This window comes from Athene cunicularia, assembly GCF_003259725.1.
Source record: "Athene cunicularia isolate RWA chromosome 1 unlocalized genomic scaffold, athCun1 chr1_part1, whole genome shotgun sequence".
Taxonomy (NCBI): Eukaryota; Metazoa; Chordata; class Aves; order Strigiformes; family Strigidae; genus Athene; species Athene cunicularia.
Window position 1 is genome coordinate 26,636,304 of NW_020799091.1, and position 15,843 is coordinate 26,652,146.

At 43.1% G+C, this 15,843-nt stretch overlaps 1 protein-coding gene across 1 annotated transcript in view; it reads right to left on the reverse strand.

The window, feature by feature from the left end:
* Positions 1–3,548: 3,548 nt before the first annotated feature.
* LHFPL6 (LHFPL tetraspan subfamily member 6) overlaps positions 3,549–15,843 on the reverse strand; it is a 144,012-nt gene continuing 131,717 nt past the window's right edge. The window contains exon 3 of the mRNA XM_026859571.1: positions 3,549–4,631. Within this exon, the coding sequence (XP_026715372.1) occupies positions 4,513–4,631 (119 nt within the window). The 3' untranslated portion in view covers positions 3,549–4,512. The remainder of the gene's footprint in view (positions 4,632–15,843) is intronic.

Genomic DNA, 15,843 nt, shown 5'->3' on the forward strand with positions numbered 1-15,843 from the left:
TGTAAGTGCTCAGGACAACAGTCTTGGCGCTGCATACCATGCTGCATAGGCAAAGAAAGTCTCCAGCTCTCTGGGGTTTGGGTGGAAAATTTCCTACTCAAAATGTCTTCTCCTGAAGTCATTCCAAAGACAAAACTTATGTAAGAAAAGTATTACATCAAGTTCTTCCACCTCCACTTGCATCATTCAAACATATATATGAAGTAAATTTCCAACTTCCAGAGCTCATTTCTTTCCCTACCCTTCATATCTCTAGATTTGATGATGATTTTTTTTCTGTATTTAGTGATGCAAAGCAAAAGTTCAGCACACAAAGGCAACAGGATCCCAACACCTTATTTACACTGGTAGCCCCATAGGACCTCATTTCAGTGACTAGGAGCAGTCAGCATGCATTTGTAAACAACAAACTGTGCCTTACCTGCCTGGTGGCCTTTCATGGTAAAGTGACTGGATTTGTGATTGAGGGAAGAGGGGTGGTTGTCATTTGTGTAGATTTTAGCAAGGCTTTTGACACAGGCTCCCACAGTATTTTTGTACCCAGGTTGGGACATTATGGTGTGGATGGGTAGACAACCAGATGGGTAAAAGCCTGGTTGGATTAGAGTGTCATGGCTCATGGTTGGACCCTACCTGGATGCCTGTAGTAAGTGGGATATCACAAGTCTATCCTAGAACCTGTCCTATTTAACAGCTTTATCAGTAACCTGGAAGAGCTGAAGGAGTGTGCTCTCATCAAGTTTGCAGATGATACCAAGTTGGAGGGACCAGTCAATATACTGAGGGGTAGGGCTGCCACTCAAAGGGACTGAGACAGGCTGAAGGAACGGGAGAACAGGAACTGTATGAGATTGAACAAGGACAAATGCCAAGTTCTGCACCTGTGAAGGAAGAAGCCCCTGCAGTGGTGTAGGCTAGGGCTGCCTGGCCAGGGAGCAGCTCTGTGGAAAGAACCTGGGGACCTGCTGGCTCGAGTGCTCAACCTGTGCAGGAAGTCCAAGGGTCAGGGCTTGTTCAGCCTGGTGAAAAGATGGCAGCGGGGGGGGGGGGAAAGGTGACAGGAGATGGAGATGAGCTCTTCTTAGTGATTCTTGGTGGGAGAATGAGAGACAGCGGCCCTTATTTGAAACAAGAGATCAGTTATGAGAAAAACACTTTCCCCATGAGGACAGTCAGGCAGTGGCATAGGCTGCCCAGTGATGTTGGGCGTCTCCCTCCTTGGAGGTTTTCAAGAGCAGATGAGATAAAACCCTGAGCAACCTGTTGTGGCCTCATGACTGACTCTGCCTTGAGCAGGAGGCTGGGCTACAGATCTCCTAAGATCCCTTCCCACCTGAATTATCCTGTGTTCCTAAGATAGTTTCTGATAATGAACAATACTCTGTGACCATATGATTTGTTTCTATATAGCTCCTGTATTAGTTAGAACTGACAAATGAAACTTGCTGCTCCCAGAGTATTTGTTGGAAGCACACTGTGACCTCTGTGCTGACAGTGAGAACACAGGGTGATCTCAAACTTAGAACGTGTCTAATCAACAAAAGAGTGAGACTTTGTCACAAACTTCCCAATGTAGGTGTCAGGGAAAAACCGCTTAGTTTTAAAATACAGCTTGATAAATTTATGAACAGGATTATGTGATATAATTGCCAGCAATGGCAAGGACAGAATTCAGTGACCTAGAAGTCTGTGCAAGCTCATGTCTTTTGTTTTGACAAATACAAGGCCAAACTCCTCATCTTCAAGAATAAATACATGGAAAATTAAACATGATAAATATTGTAAATATTTCATTGACACTTCATACTGTGAAATTGAAAGCAATCTTTAGCCCAGTTCGCAGTTATTAGAGGTTGTAGCTGTGAGACTTGATAACCATGATAATAAATGGATATCAGAACTGAAATGCACAAATATGGACAAACCTAATTAAGCTGTGATTGATTTATTCATATCACAGCAGCTGAAGGCGCTATGATAAACAGCTAGAAAGCAGGTGCAGCATATAGCATTGGCCTGATTACTAAAAATTGGCATTTTATTCAATCCCAAATTTTAAAAAAGGAGATTGTATACAAATTCAGAGAAAGTAAGTCATGCTATAATTATATTGCTTCATAAGAAAAACCTAATTTTCTTCATGAAGTAATTGCGTAGTTCCAGTTTCTCATGATAAATCGAGCCCTAACCTGAGCACAGGAAGACCTAAAAAAGGTCAAAATGTTCTTTATGGTGCATGGTCCAGGATATAATCTAGAGAGGGAGAAATTTAGAATAATAACACTTATATTTTTATAGCCAAGTCACTGAAACTTCATCTAGCAAACTGCAGTTTCAGTGGAAGGAAAGGCATGTTTCTGCAGTAGCATACTGTACAAAGGCAGCATTTTTCTGTTGAGATACCTGCTAAAGATCTTACTGGAGCCAGGGGAACCACGGCCAAAGTTGTGTTTATATATCCTTTGGTTTTAATAAAGCAACAATCCACAACCCTGACAGGCATATACTGTGAGTGTACATGGAATGCCACTGACCTCCCACAGAAGGTTTGGGTAAGGTCCTGAGCACTCACAAGAAGGGATGAGCCCTAAAACCTGGAAGCAGGAGGGAAGAGCACCATGTCCCTCTGCTGCTGGTACCACTGCTGGTGCTGTGCCAAGCCCCACACAGCATGGCTGGGTGTGCTTCTCAGCAGAAGTGAAGTTGGATACACTGGGGCAATTATGGGCTAATCTGGGAGAGGTGAGGTACAATTTTGTTTTCACTGCACAGCACTATAAGGCAAATAAATAGTGCTTAACCTATAATGAAATCTGATAAAATTCAGTTCAGCAATATCAGGATTGATCACTGCAAACTGACCACTATTTCTACGTACCTCCAAAACTGCCCAGTGTAATGTACAAAGCAACTGCACAATTTCAGAGTTGCGACAGCTACAAGTGCTATTAACCAGCAGAACTACAACTAGAACGTAGGCATAACTTAGAAATACGTGACAAATATCATGTTGGGGAAAAAAAGAGCAGAAAAACAAATTTGAAAGGGAATAACATCAGTCAATGTCATGATTGAAAACCCCTTACAAGTTCTCATGCTCTAAGTTCACATTGTTTTTCTTAAAGAACATAAAAGATTGGTTTTGAGCTTTGTATGTACAGTACCAGTGTCTTGCTCAGGGAATATCGCCTGGTAGGTATTTGATCAGTGTCGATGATATTATGAAAGTAAGAGCTTGTTTCAGTCACCTAAACAGGGATATGCAGTGCTGTGTGAAATGCTGAGTCTGCAGCAGCCAGGACAAAATGGGGAAGGTCTCAATGAAGTCCTGCAGGACACCGGATAGCATCAGGCAAAAATGTGGGATATGCCAGAATGCATCCAGTGGCAATAAATATCTACCCTCAGGCAATGTAACTGAACCCTAAATGTATATGTTTTACAGGGAAAAAGGATACAGCATGGTTATAGAAGTCATTATTATTTCTGAGGATTTTTTTCAGTGGGATCTGTAAAGGCACTTTTTCATCTATTGACACGACCATGCATTGCAAGTATTGATCAAGGAAAAATTTATTTACAGAGATTTTTCAAATACAAACATAAAATAGCACATATTATATATATTTTTTACAAAAATGAATATTGAAATAATAAACATGGTACAGCACAATACAACATCAATGAGCTAAACATAATAGCAACAGAAATCTATGTCTGGGAGAAGTTTCCTGTTAGTTGTATGTAACCAACAGAGCTCTACAGTACTGTGAGTGGAATTTCCAATGGACAAAAAACTGTCCATTTACTGCACTTCAGAAAAGTACTATAGGGAAAGGCTACATATGCCAAGTAATTATGTTGCATTTTTGTTATAATGCTGAAAACACAGAGGCTTAATAAAAGTTATATAGGGCTGAATAAGCAGTGGCTAAATGTTTGGGGAAGAAAAATGTGTAGAGAATATACAAAATACTGATAAAGTGGCTTATTGGTCCTTTTATTAAGTATAATGTATAGATTAAAAAGTGTTGCAACACTGAATTTTAAACCATCAGAGAAAAAAAAGGAAAAGAAAGAAGAATCGCACCAGAAAAGTTTCTTCTCTATTCATTTTGTGCCATGGTCAGTATCTGTGCATGCGTGTGTGCTTTCAGGAATGCCACGCTGAGGGGCTGCCGGGTGCTACCCAAGCCCCCCGGCACTGCCATCCCCTCACCAACCTCTCAAATTAATTGGTGCACGCACAATTTCACCATTTGCCAAAGTGGAGTTTTCCTTGCTTATATTTTTACAGAGCAGACCACTAGCAGGCTCAAGCGAGAAAGCCCACCCCCGTCCAGCCCAGCCAGGGCACCATTCACCTCCCTGCCCTCCCTTGGGCAACTCACTGTCCCACCCCACGCCTGCTCCAGAGAGAAAGCACTTTAAAATTTCTTGTTCATCGCCGTTATCCAGAAGACGCTGGCAAGCCCCTGGGGTGCCTGGCAGCGCCCGCGCCCTGGGGCCGGCTCAGTAGGGGTACTGCTTCTGCTTCTTGCCGGAGAAGCAGGCCAGCCAGGTGCACACCAGCATGGCCGCCGCCGCGCCCCCGCCCGTGCAGTAGTAGGCCCAGCCGATGTGGCAGGTCCCTGCAAGGGAAACAGAGTGACACGACACAGTGTTAGCTGGGGAAGGAAGCATCGCCACCACCCTTCTTGCTGCCCACCCAGGGAAAAGCACCTTTCTAGGTTTCTGCCCGCTTGTACATCCACCTCAGACAGGAAACACAGGGAGTAATTCAAGCAATTAGAGAAGCCAAGCTGTTTAAATGGCTCCCCTCAATTTTCTATAGTGGTTCAGCAGACAGGCCTCTGAGCTCACTTGCTTGGCCAGTTGCTGTTTTCCACACAGGGGAAAATGCCACACGAGAGCTGAAGCCGAGGCTACTGGCACCATAAGCATGTCAGCTGTAGGGCAGGCATCCCTCTGCCCAGCTGGCCCAGGGAGGGAGAGCTTGTGGCATGGCTCTTCACAGCAGCTGTAGTTGGAAGAGGATTTTTCTCACCCTTCTCTTCCTTCTTCTCCAGGCACCATCTGAGGATATTTTTTACTACTTCTGACTGAGATTTCTGAGATTTTGAGGGTTTGCAGGTAACTTGGACCAGGACCTGCTTCCTTCAGAAAACTGAGTGGTCCCAGCTTCACCATTGCAGTGATAGGGCTCAAAACTGGATGCAGCTGCAAGCTTCTGGGTGACAGTAACCCAGGACACAGCTGTGGGAAACCCATTCATGTCCCCCTTGCACAGTCATCGATCCTGACCATCCTCAAAGGAGTGTGGTGTCTGGGGACCACATGCACAGGGGCTGTTACGGGAATGGGGTTCAGAAATACAAAAATAGAGAGAGAAATTTCCCTATTCCCATCCAGGATCACAATTCATTGCTGAAAACTTCATTGTTCTTTTGTTTAATGCATTTAACAGTGTCACAGTATGGCCTTGAATACATTTACTGGCCTCAGTATCTTTATACAACCAAACTCATCCTCAGCAAATAGTGCTTGGAAATCCCATGGTGGACCATAAAGCAATTGTTCTCTTTCCAGGCACCGCTGTGCCTCCAGTAGAGGAGGAGATCAGGAAAACAGCAGCTGTAGCAGGGAGGAAGCCTCCTCACAGAGATCTCTGAAAACAAGGAGGTGGCTGCTGTTACTCCTCAGGACTTCAGCCCGTCTCAAAAGTAATTTTCAATTGGGCTGAGTCATCTTGGTCATTTTGATCTTGAGTGCTTGGGACTCATTATAACTGAGGTTCTTCCTGAGTCACCATCTTGGGTAATACCACCCTGCTTTGAGCAGTGAGTGCTCTTAGTAAGGCACAAGCAGCAATACAAGACTTTCTTCCCACCCCGTGGATAAAGCAGAAGAAACTATTCTTCCCTCACAAGAAAAAAAAGTAACAACAGAGTTTCCACCTAGAAAGACAAGGCTGAAACAGGTGGCATGTTCATACTCTGTCCCAATGGCATCCTTGAAGGCCAGGCCTTGGGTTCAGGCAATTATTAACTCAGCTAATCCTGCCTTAGGCACAAACCACACAAGGTATCGACACATCTCAACATGTCCAAAGCATTAGCATGCCTCAAGGCAGGCAGCATGTCCATTGACTGTCTGCAGGATATTGTCAGGCTACCTTTGTAAAGAGACATTAGTGGGAGACAACATTTATGCTCTTGTCCACTCTGAAGATCTCAGGTTGACACCAACAGCAGGAAGCACAGTACTTGTTTCACTTTTTCTTCATGATCCTCAAAACCTTTTATTTAAAAAAAAAATGTCCAGTGAAACAAAGATGCTGATGTGACCAGAGGACTTGAGGAGCTGTGGCCTTGGCTTGAGCTCATTAGCCTATCTCCTTAATGTGCTGGAGCAGACAGGGAGATCTACTTGATTTTGTAATCTGGTTATGCTCTGTAGATCAACACCACTCTTGGCTTCCTTACAGAAGACCGCACAGAGAGTGTGACTTCTTAAAGAGAAGACATCAGAAACCATGGAGAGCTGCCAAGTGTCTGGCAATGTCACTGATGCTGATCCTTGCCCAACTGCAAAGCAGTCCCTGGAGAGACCTGTCTCTGGACCATCTATTGCTTTGCCTGTTTACACACACTGTCCATAGCTTCTGCTTGGATTATCAAAACCAGACTTCAGCATACATCAAATGTCTAAATCCACTGGATTGCTTTGAAAATTATCATGTTTCTACCAGGGTGGGGTGTGCTAAACCATTTCTTGTGATAAGATGGACTCTATCTGATAGGTATTTTTAAATTGCTAAGTATTCCTAAGAGAATCACAGAATCATTCAGGTTGGAAAAGACCCTTGGGATCATTGAGTCCAACCATCATCCCTACTCTACATTCTCCCCTACACCATATCCCTCAACATCGCATTCAAACAACCCTTAAACACCACTTCCTTGGGAAGCCTATTCCATTGTCTGACCACTCTTTCTGTGATTTTTTTTTTCCTAATGTCCAGTCTAAATCTCCCCTGTTGCAGTTTAAATCCATTCCCTCTTGTTCTGTCACTAATTAACTGTGAGAAGAGACCAGCACCAACCTCTCTACAACGTCCTGTCAGGTAGCTGTGGAGAGTGATGAGGTCTCCCCTCAGCCTTCTCTTCCTCAAACTGAACAGTCCCGGCTCCTTCAATCGCTCCTCATAGGATTTATTCTCCAGGCCCTTCACCAGCTTCGTTGCCCTCTTCTGCACTCGCTCCAGCACCTCAATATCTCTCTCGTATTGAGGTGCCCAAAACTGGTCACAATACTCCAGGTGTGGCCTCACCAGTGCAGAGTACAGGGGGACTGTCACCTCCCTACTTCTGCTGGCCACACTATTTCTAATACAAGCCAGGATGCCGTTGGCTTTCTTGGCCACCCGGGCACACTGCTGGCTCATGTTCAGTTGCTTGTCAATGAGAACCCCCAGATCCTTTTCTTCCAGACAGCTCTCCAGCCACACCTCCCCAAGCTTGTAGCCATGCAGGGGGTTGTTGTGGCCCAAGTGCAGGACCTGGCACTTGGCCTTGTTGAAGTGCATCCATTAACTTTGGCCCACCGAGCCAATCTATCCAAGTCTCTCTGTAGAACCTCCTAATCCTCATGCAGATCGACAGTCCCACTTAACTTGGTGTCATCTGTGAACTTACTGATGATACACTCTGTTTCCTTATCAAGATTTCCTTTCAAGAATTCCTAGAGAATTGTAGTTGCAGATTGAAAAAGTAAATCTTTCTCATCATGATGCTTTCAGGTAGAGAAAATAAATGTCAAAATGCTACTTCAAAAAGAATTTAGATTCACATGATAGCACTGCCCAAAGATGTGATCTAAGTAGGATAGAATGAAGTAAATTTGAACTTTTGCATGGTGTGATTTCAACTTTTGTGCCTTATCAGTGTTAGAGAGGGATAGTGTACATGATACATGTTAAGAAGAAAGCACTGTTAAATCAGTGTCAGAGATGTGCTCAACAGATTTAACATGCGCATTCAGTCTTGACTGAAGAGAATAATATTTAGTTCATCATACTATGCTTCATTTACCCTAAGGACCACTGCCCTACTTAATGCTCTGAGGGATGGCAGGCAGCCTCTTCATCTAACAAATGGAATGTAGTTCACAAGTGTGAGTTGGGTCAAGATGAATAAATGAAAGAATGGATGAAAGAGCCAGGAGCATGACCTTAGAGCAATAATAACACAGCAATAAACCTGACCATTATTTCCAGCCTGAGTCAGGAGCAACGGGAGGCCTTGGATAAAATAGCTTGATCTGTACTTGGATGATGCTGAGCAGAGCAGCATTTCAAGCTATTTTGCTGAAGAAAAGCCTGCAGTGGGGAAGGTGTCTGAGGGTATAGGACTTAGCTATAATTCTCATTGTAAGTATAGGTGAGTCCATAGCTAAGTATAGCTATAAGGCCAGAGAGAATCCATCTCAGTGCAATGAATGTTTGCCTACACATCACAGTCACATGTCAAAATGAAACAAGGCTACTCCTTTTATAATCCTGTATTGCACAAGGAGAAAAAATATTTTGGAGTTAATGTATCTGCTCTGCTGTTCTCATTTCACTACATCTATGACCTATTTTAATCTACTGCATCCTAAAGAAAGATTGCTGGTTGACAATAATTGGGTAATCTAGTTAACAGTTTAAACTGTAAAATTACTTCTGCTTCACTTTGATATTAAACACCAAATTTAAAAGGAACAGGAAGCTTTATAAAAAGCAGGGTTGATAAGTAATTAAATGTAATATGAAATGAAAAGAAATATACCTATAGAAATGTTATGCTAGAGAAGACAGACTTTGCTTTCTAGCTTTATATTTTTATATTATAATAATGGGTACCACAGAAGGACCCTTTGTCATGTTCAAATTTTATACCCGTCAGGTATTCAGAGGTAAGCAAATGGTTAAGAGTTTTGTAGAATTGGGGCTTAAACCCAACCATCAAGTAGAGCAGTTTGTTTTCATTGAATCCATCATATTAAAGATTAGAAACGCTGCATTGCAGTTTCCCATTTTTTTCAATGTCAAAACTCTAAAATGAAGAGCAAGACCATCTAATTACTTGATAGAATTAAAACAATTATTGAAACTATGTAAATTTTCATGCACACACAAAGACACAAAAGCCGTTGCTTTCCTCAAGGATATAGAGAAATACATAAATACAGGTAGAAGTGTGCCAGCACACTGAGGGCGTGGAGGTACGTGCAAGAATGTGTACATGTTCTTGCTCAGAAAATGCATGTTCTTGCTCAGAAAATGGACTGAATCTGGTTTCATGCCAAAGTAAATTCCCCAGCAGCCAAAGTACTCTTCTAGCTGATAGACATGACATACATCACAGCAGCTTCCTTCTCTGCACAGAACTGGAGTTGCTTTTAACAAATCAGCCTTTACCTGACAGGTCACTATGGAGGGAAAAGCTGTGGCTTCAGCATTTTGTTTGTTCTGGATCCCCTCCCCCCTTTTTTTTTTTTTTTTTTTTTTTTTTTTTTTTTTTTTTTTCTGGTAAAGGAGAGTGTGAAGAATTGGAGCTCTTCATTGCTCAGTGAAGCAGGACTGTCCAAGCCAGCTCAGGTAAATTGGTAGCCAGCCATTAGAAAAATTTTTTAACATTTGTTTTACCGGGATTGGCAGCAAGGGAGGGTCAGGATGAACTGAAATCATAGAATAACAGACCTTGCAGCTATAGGAAAGGATAACCATTTTCCAAGCAAATGAAAGAAGGAAAGTGTGGAAACATTACACTCCTCTCTTTTGTAAAAGGATTGAAAGAAATTGCAGTCCCCAAGGATAGAGGACAAAAGCAAGGTGAGTGAGGACACTATCAAAAGAAGATTCAGCAGAAAAGAGTCCCATAGAACATAAGACAATATTTGCTAAATCGAAAGAAATCAAAGAATGTGGAAGGGTAGTTTTGCTATGATAGATGGGCTTATTAAAAAAAACACTTCCATGCCTTTTCCTGATTTCTAACGTGATCTTTAAGTCCAGGATATGTCCCCGCTAGCTCCCTCACTCGTCTTCAATATATAAGGCAAATAAAGATTAAAACAAATTTGGGAGTGACTGAAATTTGGCAACAGAAAATCTATGGATACTTGATATACTGTGGAGCTGTGCCGGGATCCAGTTGCCAAAACAGAATTTTACCAGAATTTCTACTCATAATGTCTTATAAATGATTATCAAAGTCCTAGAAGTAACATATGATTTTCATCTAAATAACCAATAATTGACACTTATGAACAAATATCAAGATACGAAAGTCTTGTGGATGCAATCCTGTTACTTCTAAGACTTAAGATATTAAAATTTATCTAGAGAAACCTGATCTACTGGGGGCTAATGGAGTCCATCTGTCAGAGAAGGGGTCATAGGCATCTTTGGTCATAGGCTCACCAATCTAGTGAAGAGAGCTTTAAACTAAAGTTGCCAGGAGAGGAGAACCTCAATCCATCCTGCTACTACCAGTTTGATGTCGGTGACAGCAGTAGATGCCCATATCCTGGAGAGGGATCACAGGTCAGCAGGAGAGCACCTGAAGAGCAGCACAAAGCAACTCAAGCCAGTAGGTCAGCTTCACTGGGAGCCCAGCTTGAATGCCTCTATGCAAACACACATAGCATGGGGAATAAATAAGAGGAATTAGAGATATGTGCACACCTGCAGGGCTACGATCTTACTGGCATCGTGGAGACATGGTGGGATGACTCCTATGACTGGAGTGCTGGAGTGGAAGGATAAAGGCTCTTCAGGAAGGACAGGCAGGGGAGATGAGGAGGGGGTGTCATCCTCTATGTCAATGACCAGCATGGAGCTCTGCCTGGGGAGTGATGAAGATTAAAGGGAAGTCAGGGATAGGAGACGTTATAGTGGGGGTCTGCAACAGGACACCCAGCCAGGAAGACCGAGCGGATGATGCCCCCTATAGACAGATAGGAGCAGCCTCACATTCACAAGCCCTGGTCCTCACGGGAACTTCAAGCACCCTGTTGTTGGAGGGACATCACAGCAGAGCATAAGCAATCCAGGAGGTTCCTGGAACACAATGATGATAAATTCCTTCTCCAAGTGACAGAGGAGCCAATGAGGAGAGGTGCTATGATGGACACTGTTCTCACCAACAAGGAGGGATGATGGGGAATGTGAAGGTCAAGGGCAGCCTTGGCTGCAGTGACCATGAAACGGTGAAGTTCAAGATCCTTAGGGCAGCAAGGAGGGTGCACAGCAAGCTTGCTACCCTGGACATTGAAGAGAAAACTTTGGCCTCTTCAGGGATCTCCTTGGTAGAGTACCATGGGATAAATCACATGGAAGGCTCATAAAAGCTGGTTGATATTCCAGGATAACCTCCTCCAAACTCAGGAGTGATGTGTCCTAACAAAGAGGAAACGAGGCAAAAACACCAGGAGGCCTGCATGGATGAACAAGGAGCTCCTGGATGAACTCAAATACAGAAAGGAAGCCTACAGACAGTGGAAACAAGGACAGGTAGCCTGAGAGGAATACAGAGAAACTGTTTGAGCAAACAAGGATCAAGTTAGGAATGCCAAAGCCCTTTTAGAATTATTAAATCTGGCCAGAAACATCAAAGGCAATGAGAAAAGCTTCTATAGGTATTTCAGTGATAGAAGGAAGACTAGGGAAAATGTGGGCCCTCTCCAGAAGGAAATGGGACACCTGGTTACCCAGGACATGGAGAAGGCTGAGGTACTCAACCACTTTTTTTGCCTCAGTCTTCACCAGCAAGTGTTCCAGCCTCACCACCCAAGTCACAGAAGACAAAAGCAGGGACTGGGAGAATGAAGAACTGCCCACTGCAGGAGAAGATAGTTTCAAGACCGTTTAAGGAACCTGAAGGTGCACAAGTCCATGGGACCTGATGAGATGCATCTGCAGGTCCTGAGGGAAATGGTGGATGAAGTGGCTAAGCCACTATCCATCATATTCAAGAAACTGTGGTGGTCTGCTGAAGTTCCCGCTAATTGGAAAAGGGGAAACATAACCCTTATTTTTAAAAAGGGAAAAAAAAGGAAGATACAAGGAACTACAGGCCAGTCAGTTTCACCTCTGTGATCAGCAATATCATGGAGCGGATCCTCCTGGAAACTATGCTAGGGCACATGGAAAATAAGGGGGTGATTGGTGACAGCCGACATTGCTTCACTGAGAGCAAATCATGCCTGACAAATCTGGGGGCCTTATACGACGGGGTTACAGCACTGGATAAGAGAAGAGCAACTAATGTCATCTTCCTGGATTTGTGCAAAACATCTGACACTGTTGCACATATCCTTGTCTATAAATTGGAGACACATGGATTTGATGGATGGAGCACTGAGTGAATAAGGAATTGGCTGGATGGTCACACTCAAAGAGTTGCAGTCGACAGCTTGATGTCCAAGTGAACAGCAGTGACAAGCGGTGTTCTTGAGGGATCAGTACTGGGATTGGTGCTGTTTAACATCTTTGTTTGCAACATGGACAGTGGGATTGAGTGCACCCTCAGCAAGTCTGTCAATGACACCAAGCTGTGCGGTGCAGTTGACACACTAGAGGGAAGGGATGTGACATCCAGAGGGACCTTCACAGGCTTGAGAGGTGAGCCTGTGCAAACCTCATGAAGTTCAACAAGGCCAAGAGCAAGGTCCTTCATTTGGGTCAAGGCAGTCCCAAGCACAAATACAGGCTGGGTGATGAGTGGATTGAGAGCAGCCCTGTAGAGAAGGACTTGGGGGTGTTGGTTGACAAGAAGCTCAACATGATCCAGTAATGTGCATTTGCAGCTCAGAAAGCCAACTGTATTCCAGGCTGCGTCAAAAGAAGTGTGACCAGCAGCAGGTCGAAGGAGATACTGCCCCTCTGGTCTGCTCTCATGAGACCCCACAGAGTTACACAGCTCTGGGGCTCCCAACATAAGAAGGACATGGACCTGTTGGAGTGAGTCCTGAGGAAGCCATGAAGATGATGAGGGGCTGGAGCACCTCCCCTGAGTACAGGCTGACAGAGTTGGGGTTGTTCAGCCTGGAGAAGGCTCCAGGGACACCTTATAGCAGCCTTACAGTACTTAAAGGGGGCTACAGGAAAGATGGGGAGGGACTCTTTACCAAGGAGTGTAGTGATAGCATGAGAGGTAATGCTTTTAAACTCAAAGAGGGTAGATTTAGATTAGACAGAAGGAAGAAGTTCTTTATTGTGAAGGTGGCGAGACACTGGCACAGGTTGCCCAGAGAAGCTGTGGCTGCCCCCTCCTTGGCAGTGCTCAAGGCCAGGTTGGACGGGGCTTTGAGCAACCTGGGCTAGTGGAAGGTGTCCCTACGCATGGCAGGGGGGTTGGAACTAGATGATCTTCAAGGTCCCTTCCAACCCAAACCATTCTATGATTCTAAAGATTTTTACCTTCTTTGCTGCTAATGTTACGGCTATCCTGGGCTTGCAGCTTGGGGTATTTGGCAAACAAATAATTTAGCCTTAAGTAGAGCCTGTTTTCCAAGATGAAGGAAAAAAGGTTTCAGAATTAGCTGGTCTGAAGAATGAAAATTATATACCTTCAAAAATAAAACCTAAAATTCCTACTTGCAAAAAGCTGTGCAGGAACTCTAATTAAAAGGTTCACAGGAGAGTCCAGTACTACAGGGAATGTGAATTCATGTAATCAATCAGGGTGTTGGAAAAGTAATCAGAGAAAAAAGTGAGCAGTGTGATGTTAAGGGACACACAGGGATCTGGAGATATAAAAGCCACAAATGAATGTAAAAGATAATCAGCTAATTAATAAGAAGGCACAATTATAGCCAAGATAAACTAAAAAGATGAAGACTTTTTTTCTTGACACAGTTACAACGAAAAGCCCTCATGTGAACTCATCTACAAAAGCAGGAAAAGAAGTTAAAACTTGGAATGCATCCAGAAAAGATTAAAGTAGTTATGTGAAACAAAGAAAGAACACTATATAAGGTAAAACTGCACCCAAACAAATAGCGTCAGTGAAGCTGGCTTCTTTGTAGCATGGATGTGACTTTTTCAGTGGATTTCTCTTTTTTTAAAAAAATATATGAATTCTTATGCATGCATAGATCAAGTTATTTTGGTTATTTATAACTGGTCAAAGAAATTGTGTGGGTATTTTGGTCTGTAATTAAATGCATAAAATCTTATACAGTTCAGAATTGTAAAAAGGTGGAAAAAGAAGTGCCAACCTGAAATTCTTCAGTCCTGCTGTATGTACTCACTCATATTACCAAATCTTCCGTTCTGTGGAGGATGACATCATTTTGTTTAATCAAACCTCAAATTTGTTGTACATGTGCATTTATCATGGAATGATGAAGGAGAAACCATTATCTTGTGTCAATTACAGTGCTCAAATTCCGAAGAGCAAATAGCTTATGTTCTGATAATGAGGAGGTCTCCCAGTCTCCTGGAAGGAGTCTGCAGAAAGCTCACATATTGCAAGAAGTGAAATTAATTTCACCTCTCTTTGGACATCCACAGTGCAGAGATTTACACTGGACTAGTCCCCCAGACTCCCTCTGGAGATGAGGAGAAAAAGTCACTTATAGAACTGTGTTGCATTTCATCTTAAGTTAGATATCTGAAGTGCAGCAGGAGAATCCTACTCTAGCAGCACCTATTTTTCTCTCTTTAATTATGAAGGGATTACAAACAAACAGTTTAGCTGTCCTTTTCAAGTAATGAGGAGCACCAGGTACTTGCTCCCAGGTGGTCTGAGTCCCTTTCTGGATGCTCCTGCTTATCTGTATTCACTGCAGAGGGTCCTTGCATGACCATGTTATAACTGGCAACAAAGGTAAGTGCCTCATGTTAGACAGAAAATATGTGGACTTTGATACAGTCACCAAAGGCATACGAATATTTAAGAATGGAAGTTATCTGGGTATCACTAAGGAGGAAATGTTTCTTGATGAAACACTTTCTTTACTAGCACATAGGCTGACTCCATTTATCTAAGAACTGAGTAGCTGCAGCTCAGGTACACTCGTAAAGACTGTGCTCAGCCCCAGCCAAAAAACTGCACCAGTAAAATATCTGAGCTGTTTCCAGAGGATCTGCCAACAAGAAAACTGGCTTTGTGAGATAGATTGCTTGTAGAAAAATACAGCTTTGAAGCCTTTGCCTTTAATAGGATTCTAATAAATTGCCCTACCCTCTAAATTGTTTTCTTGATCGTTTTGGCACTGTATGTCAACATTCAGACAGATGCTGAAATGATGCCACCTAAGGCAAATGAACTAGTTGACAAAGCTTTTTTTATATTCACTGCTTTCTGTGGGGTTTTTTTATTGTCGTTTTAGTAACTGCACTGTTTGCTTTTAAAGTGCTTTAAAGATCATTTACTCTAATATTTCTACAGCAAAAGTAATTATCAAGTCAACAGTTCTCTTTAAGAATTTCAAGCCCTCTAAAAGTGGCAAAGGGGAACCTTAATAATAATGATATTTGGAAACAAATATTCCTCAACAGAGAAGTTACTGAGAGCTTTTGAGGGCAATTCAGCTGCTTGTTTAGTTCCGGATGGCAGCCAGCCTTTCAAGTTGCTCTCCAGACAGTCCCTTTGGCCAGGAGAGCCCTTTCACAGCAGTTCACATATGGATGGACAGTCACAGAGGGCAGGCAAAGGTGTGCATTTGGAGCCAACTGCTTTGGTTGCTGCTGCAGCTGGGCCCCCAGACCTAGGATGCCTCTGTGCATGACAGGTAGTGATAGAGTGTGACAGCCAGAGAACATTAAACAACTGGAGAAGATCTAGAAGG